This window comes from Aptenodytes forsteri, unplaced genomic scaffold, assembly GCF_000699145.1.
Source record: "Aptenodytes forsteri isolate BGI_AS27 unplaced genomic scaffold, ASM69914v1 Scaffold83, whole genome shotgun sequence".
In the NCBI taxonomy this organism is placed as follows: Eukaryota; Metazoa; Chordata; class Aves; order Sphenisciformes; family Spheniscidae; genus Aptenodytes; species Aptenodytes forsteri.
Window position 1 is genome coordinate 1,828,851 of NW_008795371.1, and position 8,527 is coordinate 1,837,377.

The following is an 8,527-nucleotide window of genomic DNA, read 5'->3' on the forward strand; positions in this document are numbered from 1 at the left end:
TTAGCACGTTTTGACTTAAATGTATTTTTAAAAGTATCTTCACACAGGTTATTCAGTATTATTACATCAGTGTAAACAGTGGCAACATGGGAATATGTGTTTATGCAATTTTTAAGTAAAGTGATCCCAGCAATACACCCTACAAGAAACTCATACTTTCTGCAGCCAGAAGTATTCCATTTGCCAATTTTGGTAAAAAGAATTAAAAAAAAAAAAAATTGTGTGATGCACGCTGAAAAAGGTATATATGGTGAGAAATTTTACTTCAAGTTTGTTGTTTAATTTTTTAAAAATTTAATACCCCCCCCAACAAGTCCACTATTCTGTAGAGACAATAAAATCCAAAAAAAGAAATCACAATCAAACAAATGAGTTGACTCTCTGAGCTTGCTCACGCAGAACTCACTGGGGGGATGGGACAGGGGACAAACCAAGGAAAAAGAAAGAAAAAGGTATTGCTAAAATACAAAGGAGATGAAAAATATTTTCATAGTAAATACAGTTTTTGAAGTCTGAATATTATTAAGGTCACTCAAAAGAAAATATTTTAACTTCACCTCGATCCTGTTCAAATCCTCTACACAATCTAAACTGTTTAAATACATTTCTTAGTATGTGTTTTGCTAGGCCAGTTCTAAGATCAAAGCAAGCAGACAGTAAGAGTTTTCATATGTTGCCAGGGAAGCTGTTTTCTTGTTTGCTTGATTTCCCCCCCACCCCAGGTACCCAGTACTTATCAGTACTTACAAGGAGAATGCATATAATGCCGACAAGAAGAGAGCGATGCCTGAGGAGGAGGTTGGGGCTGTGGCTGCGCAACCATACTTGATCCATATCCATCTATTGTTATTGATTGGCTTGGGCCAGCACCAGCCTGATGTCCATAAATTGCAGTTCGAGATGAAGAACCAGGACAGCAGGGGTCAAAAGCAGATGTTCCATGAAAAGCACCACTTCCATGACTTCTTATACCACTGCTGCTTAAGTCTACTGGCAATGCCTGCTGCGTAAACAAACCATCTTTTTTCAAGCAATTCTTCAGACATTGAAAACAAAGTCACCCTCAAACATAATGTGATAAAAAATAAAAATAAATACTACCACAAGCAACTGGGATCCAAATTTTTAAGTTTTAAGCCTTAAGTTTTAAGGCTCAACTCTGGAACATTCTTTAGATATGGTTAACATTTCTTATTCCTAAGTTCTTGAATCCGGTGAGAGAGACTAGATTCATTACACCAGATTGTGTAAAAAAAACCAAAAACCCTATGATGGATAAATCAGTGAATATATGGGAGCTACATGCATTGAAATATTCGGAGGCAAAAAACAATCTTTACCATTTTCAGTTGTGCCTAATGTATTACACTTAAAACAGAAAACAGACTGATAGTTCTCCATGTTGTAAATTAAGTTTGCACAGTATTGTTCTTACTTATAACCTTATTGTTTTAGAGCTGTGATTTTAGTTACTTAAAATATCTTAAAAACCAATGCTTTTAGAAAAGCAACTCTTTTATATCTTTTATAAACAGAACATTAGACTTGATTTTTTTCTTCCCTTAAAGCAGCTCAATTATTTGCACTGCAAAACTGCTATTATCAGCAGAGTATATTTCAAGGTATTTACGTTTGGTTTGCTTAAACAGCCACTATCATCTTACAGTCCTCAAGAGGATGTCAGCTATCAATGATTACTTATTGGATTATGACTTTCTGTAAAATTTCAATTTTTGGTGTCCATATATTATAGCTCAAATTTTCTTTTTAGTTCCCTTCTATAATGCCTGCTACAGAACAAGAGAATAATCCACAATTCAGCATCCTATTCTATTCTCTCGTATCTATAACAACCTGAAATCGCAAAGGGAGAGTCACAAGAGTTAAACATGCCTGGTCATGGTAACTGGTGCCAGAACTGCTGCTTGCTCCACAAGGTGCAGGCACTGGAGGAGGCCTTTCAACAGGGCAGCTGGAGTCACTGAATGAAGGAGATAGTGGAACAGCTGGGTGAGGGTTGTGGTGGTGGTGGTGGTGGTGTTGAAAGTGGTGGCCATGCTGCTGAAAGCAGCTTGTATGTGGGTGCCCCAATGCATGATGAGTCTGTGAAGGTCCTCCACAAGGAGAATGCTGAGGGCAGCACGATGGTAACCTTGGCATGGCCGGAGGGCCAGTTTCCAGTGTCGTATTAGATGCAGTTCTTCTTAGATCATCTTGAAGATAAAGAAAGTTAATATTGAAGTGAAAGAAATTAGTAAAGCTGATCACCGTAAAGCAGTGTCTTAAACAGAAAAAAAAGAATTGTACTTCAAGATTAAATAATTAACTGATTGAAAAACAGATCTAGACTAAAACAAAACAAACTGGATACAAAACCAGAAGACTTAGCTATGCCTGCCAAATGAACCAAAACTGAATAGTTCAGGTGGATGTACTTAGAGGAACCACTAGAGGACGTGAACGGACACTTGCCTTTTTCCACTAATTTAAGACATGTTATCAGTAGGGAAAGGAGGAAAGATTGTCCCTGTGGTTAGTGTGCAGAGACCTCAAATTCTTGTGCAACTGTAGTCAGCTCAGGTTTTTTGTACCTCACCTGACTGGCAGACAGGGGCAGAGCACCCATGTTTCAGAGATGTTATGAGTGCCACCTGTATATACAGCTCTATTACAGGTCAGTATCTATACAGATCTGTATAAATGTACTTCCAGTGAAGCAATCTATAGGGGGAGGTTCAAGGAATCTCTATACATCCTTCACTTCCTTACGATACACATTAAAAAAACTACCCCTGTAACACACTGCAATGGAAGACTTAATTCCCTGTGAACTACATTCTACCTCCTCAAAAAGCAAGGATGTGGTTCATTAGGTATAACCAAATCATTCCAATAGGCAAAAGCAGATGGCTCCAGCACAACTTCCTTCATCTTTGGGGAGAAATCAATGATCTTTTTCAGATTCCTGTCTGTCCTCTCAACTTACTAGCATTACGTTCAGTACTAAAAGTTCACATGCCGTTTAATCTAGAGAATGCCGATTAACTTCCTCTACCTCCTTTGAACTAGGAGGCAACACAACAGTTTAGAAAGCTCTCTTATTCTGTACCTCCAGCTGAAGTACCAGCAGTGCCGCCACTGGGAAGACTAGAAGTCGTCTCTGGTGCTGCAGAAGGCTGGCTGTTGGAGATGTTTGGAGCTGCATCAGAGGCCTGCTCTGAGGTAGACGTACTAGAACTGTTACTGGAAGCAGAACTCACAACCTGCGGCTCCACTCTAGCTGAAGTGGTTGGCACAACTGTCGGCTCTAGTGAAACAAAAAAGCTTTCATGTTCTTTAAGCTTTAAAAGCTGTTGGGGTTTTTTTATTGTTGTTGCTGGTTTTTAATTATTTTAGAAGAAATTCTCCATTCTGGTCTTGCCAGATGCTAAGAAAGTCGGAACACAAAAGCCTGACAGGTACAAAATACAAAAGTTAATACTGTTTCACTCGTGTGTGTGGGGAAAAAAAAAAAAAAAAAATTATATTTCCTTTTTTTTTTTAATCAACTCAAATTTTAAGAATTAATATAAAATAAATTCCCAACCAAATCCGACATACCAAGTTTTATTTACTGAATAAAATACTACTAGAAAGGAAATTAAATTACTTTGGTACTTTATGATGAAAACACTTGCTGAAATCTTTCATAAATCCACAGGCAAACTACGCTATGATTAAGTATTACCCTTACCGTTTTTTTAATGCCTACAACGCGCAGAAAAACTTTCAGATAACTAACCAAGAACAGCATAGTAATGTCTAAACTAGCAGTACTACTTTACAAACTTCAGTCATTCTAGATGCATAGTACTAAAGGCTATAGCAAGATAAACTTGGTTTCTAGTCTCAATACATATTAAAAGCAGATTCATTATATCAGTATTTGAGGCTTCTGTTAAAAGGACAATATGCAAAATGAACATGTATATGAAGGTAATAGTTGGCAATATATTTAATTGGATCCAGGGAAATACACTAAACACTTGATAAATCTTGTTCTCTACTACACAATTGTAAACAGGTTAAAATTTAAAAAGATACTTGGTGGCATAATTCAAATTTAGTTTTGAAACAGTCTGCTTTTGACTGTAAGTTTGAAATTTCTCTCCAATTACCGACAAGGCAATGACATGACTAGGAATATGAGATACCATAAAAGGGAGTATCATCAGAAACAGCTCAGTTTTTTTTCGTGAAAATGTCTGCATGGATATCAGGGGGGAGAAAAAAAAAAAAAAAGCAACAAGACACTTCAAATACTTCTCTTACACAAAGTCTTAAAATAAAATATGACTAGTTTTCAAGATTTCTCTCTATATCTAGTAGGTATATCAGCAACTCAGTGAGCAAGGGAATAAACGTATCTCCCTTCTGGCAAGACTTCCAACTCATCACATTAAAAAAACATGATCTGGTACCTACATTTAAATTCCTTTGGATTTTAATGTGGCATTCCAATACACTAATTTTATTTAAAGGAAAGCATTTTGGGAGAAATGTATTAAAGTTTAAATTCAGGAAAAAACAGCAAGTACATAGGAAATGTATAGCCTAACACTGATATGTGATCACACAGTACTCAAGATGGGATGCTAATACATTCTGAAAGCAATCCTGCAGTCAGACAATTCTCAGTTCTATCAGCCTCAATCACCCCACTACCCTGTTACTGTTTTGACTTACCATCAGCAATACAGACAGTTCTGGTTCTCCCCCCCAAAACCAGTAAAAGCCAGTGGGCGTGGTCAATCTCAAACTACTAACTAAGAGAAACTTAATTTCAACACGCTTCACAGACATTAATCCACAGATAGATGGAGATATGATCCTTATGCTCATGGAAGCAGCTAGCAAAGTTTTAAGACTACTATCTTTGAAGACATCAGTAAAATTATGATAAAGTGCGTAGCTGCCTTGTAACAGTGTTAATTCAGAATTTTTATCATTTTACACTAGTTCTTGTGTGAAATTTGATGCCTAAACCCAAAAATAATATCTCTGAAATCCTGGAAGACTCATCTTAGAAAGGTTATTTCCCCGAGGGGGGTGGGGGGGTGGGCAGAAACAGCTAGTGTTAAATATACACATTACAGAAGTAAAAGTTCATTCAGCAATAATCTTTTTTACAAGAATTTGGTTCCTGAATTTAAGACTACATGCTATAATTTGAGTTTAAAGAGTAAATTAAAGCAATAGATGCCTATTCCCCTTCAATGATAGAGCTGTTGGGATATTTCACAGTAAATCCATAAAGAAAAGAATCTGTAAATCAACCCATCCTCTTCCTTAAAAACCAAACAACCAAAACCAATTCCAAACCCTTCCAACTCTCCAACCCACCCCAAAAATCAAGACAACTTGAACAATAAGATATTGCAAGATAATAGCTTGCGATGCACTCAGGGACAGAACCACAACAGGACAAAACTTTTGTTAAACATTAAAAGTAGCATGTGCCCAAGAAATCCCCCAAACCACCACCACCAACAACAAAATAAACCTGCAAAAATGTACATGAGCTTTAGTTTTTCCTTCTCTCAACTTTTGACAATACCTGGAAGTTGCTCTTATGATTTTCAGCAGGAATAGACTTATGAAGTGCCAGTAGGTTTTAATGTTAGGAAACAATGAAAGGTTACAGCTTCGGAAACCTAACATACTTTACTAGTTTGGGGTTGGGGATTTTTTTTCTTTTTTAAAATTATTTTTACTCCAAGGCCTGAAAGAACAGTAACTATTCCAAAGCATAGGCAGCGATAGATTTTCCTTTTATAGTGTTGTATTGAAGTAAGTGCATATTTTTAAAGTAGTTCCAACCTGTTCTGTAATTTCTGCCTGGTGAGTCAGCCCTCAGACATACACCCAAGTCTGTTTTGGAAGAAAAATCAGATCTAGTAGACCCACTGGGAATGGCTAAACTTTTAATTTTAAAAGGAAGGCCGCAAGAGGATTTTCTGACAGGCTTGGAAATTAGTTTGTTTAGAATTGAGCCTTTTTCATAGAATGGTATGTTATAACTGATGCAATTGATTCCACTCCCCTTACACTGATCATCCTGCTTCTGAAAAAGGAAGAGATTTCTCAGACCAGTGCAACTTACCATCTTCATCCACTGTAAGGTCCACTACTTCCGCTGCATTCTGTCTCAATGGCTGTATGACTGTGGAAATCCTACTGCGGTTCCGCTGTTCTTGAGGTCGTGCAGCATGAGAACTAGAACTTTGTCCCCAGTGTGATCTTGTGTGTCCAAGTGTTGAACGAGACCTTAAAAAAGGTGACACCTTAAGTATTGACCTAAATTTTGCCATTATTAAGTTCTTCTCCTCACTGTTTTAGAAGCTATTTGAAGTATTTTTTTTAATTATTATTAGAAAAGCATTTTGTTATGTTGAAATACCCCACTACTCCACATTCACTAGATGTGTACTTACAAACATTACTGCAGGCTTTACCAGATAACATAATGGCAAATACCCAGCAGGTACAGTTTAAAGGTCTTTAAACCATGTTCCTATGAAATACATACAGGTAACTCAAAAAAATTCACTGTGAAACCCTACAACTGCAGTCAGGCAGCAATTATATCTGATGTTATGTTTTAACTTTGTTAATAGTAAATGAAGAGTCTCCAAATCCTATACTATTCCTATGCAGTCTGAAAGAGCAGATCTATGAATGATAGAAGCATAAAGACAATAAAAAACTGTAAACATTAAGTTCTTTTGCATGTTAACTTGTGACAGAATATTTTCAGAGAATAATTTCTATACTTTAATTTAAATTTCCAAAGTGTCCTAAAAGTGCAAAATCTCTGGACTTTTCTCTCTTGAATATTATTTCCTCTCCTCTAAGAACGAACACAGCTTTGTGTAACAATTAAATGAAATGTGGCTTGAGGAGAGGAAATCATAAGCCTGTAACCATACCTAAGGAAAGGGATGGTTTTATCTCTGTAGTATAACACTTAGCATCCAGTCTATTCAATTTAGCCATACAAACCCAAACACTCAAATCACCGATGCTTTAGAGTTTAAGTTAAGAAGATGCTGTCTTTAATTAAGGGAAGAATTTTTTTTACAGTATTGTATTTATCAATTCACTCTCAAAAACCTCTGACTCTCCGGTATTTACATAAATCAAGTGGCTCTTATTTTCCAATTTGGGAAAACAATGTACTCAGACTTCAAAAATTCAGAAGAGGAAAATGTGAAGAAAAGGGAATGACTTCATTAAAAACAAACAAAACCCACTGCACAAATCACCATGGAGCTCAGTCCACATTTCAGTTCTGCCTGTACTCCCTTCACCTCTATCTGTGTAACTCACTAACAAAGATCAGTATATTTTCCTGTAGTGCAAAAAGCATCGTTGCTACAGCCTTCTCAACTGGCTTACACTTCAATTCCACTTCAGTAGCCACTGTAATTTAAAGATCAGGTTGGTTCAAAAAGGCACATTTTCTTTAAAGTTTGGATTTACATAATGTCCAAATTGATTTGTGTGTGCTTTGTGTGTGTCCTACTAACACTCCAGAATGAAATTTACCTCCCAAGCCCCTTTAAAAACTTTACTCTTACTCTCTGGTGACCCAAGGTGCACTTTGCTAATACAAGGAGAGGTTAAGGTCTCACCTCCTACTTCATCTTCCCCTCCCCTTCAGTTAACTAAGAGTTAAGGTTCATGGGAGCACCTCGGGTTTGGTAGTAAGGGACAGGAGAAATTAGCCATGGAAGGGTACGCAGGATTGTCAGTGTTTAATTCTCTTACAGGAACTCCAGCTTCATATCAAAACCAGTGCAGCACCTACTACATCCATATTTTTTGTTTTTCAATGCAAGCTGTAAATTCAACAATAAGAAATTTCTTTGGATTTCTTCTTGCACAAAAGAACAAGCAGACAACATGACAAAGCATCAAACTGGAGACGAAGAGAAAGAAGACCTAGCATACAACTGTACAGTGAGCTTATAATCTTCAAGAGTTTTTGAATCAGGTATGATTTCAAGCAAAGATGGAGGTGGAAACAAAGGACTACTGAGTTGAAACAGTCTTAAAGTTAGAGGTCTGGGTTATTTTCTTGTTATGATTAAATAGGACAATATTCTGAATGACTAATGAATATGTTAGCTATATGATGCTGTGTATATTCAGTCTGTGGCTGAGTCCATGTAATTTCAAAATGACTAGGCTAGTCCACCTCTGAAGTATGTTGTCCTGGTTTCGGCTGGGATAGAGTTAATTTTCTTTCTAGTAGCTGGTGTAGTGCTGTGTTTTGGATTTAGTATGAAAATAATGTTGATAACACACTGATGTGTTAGTTACTGCTGAGCAATGCTTACACTAGTCAAGGACTTTTCAGCTTCTCATGCTCTACCAACAGAGAAGGCTGGAGGTGCACAAGAAGCTGGGAGGGGGCACAGCCAGGACAGCTGACCCCAACTGGCCAAAGGGACATTCCATACCATGGGACGTCATGCTCAGTACA

The 8,527-nt window shown here is 37.1% G+C and overlaps 1 protein-coding gene across 3 annotated transcripts in view; it reads right to left on the reverse strand.

Annotated features, from left to right (window-relative positions):
• RNF111 (ring finger protein 111) overlaps positions 1 to 8,527 on the reverse strand; it is a 54,424-nt gene that overhangs the window by 19,322 nt on the left and 26,575 nt on the right. For all 3 annotated transcript variants that reach the window (XM_009280346.2, XM_009280344.2, XM_009280345.2), the window contains exons 4-7: positions 6,143 to 6,306; positions 3,110 to 3,307; positions 1,894 to 2,213; positions 748 to 1,003 (exon numbers count right to left, since the gene is read on the reverse strand). In XM_009280346.2, coding sequence (XP_009278621.1) covers positions 748 to 1,003; positions 1,894 to 2,213; positions 3,110 to 3,307; positions 6,143 to 6,306 — 938 coding nt within the window. The remainder of the gene's footprint in view (positions 1 to 747; positions 1,004 to 1,893; positions 2,214 to 3,109; positions 3,308 to 6,142; positions 6,307 to 8,527) is intronic.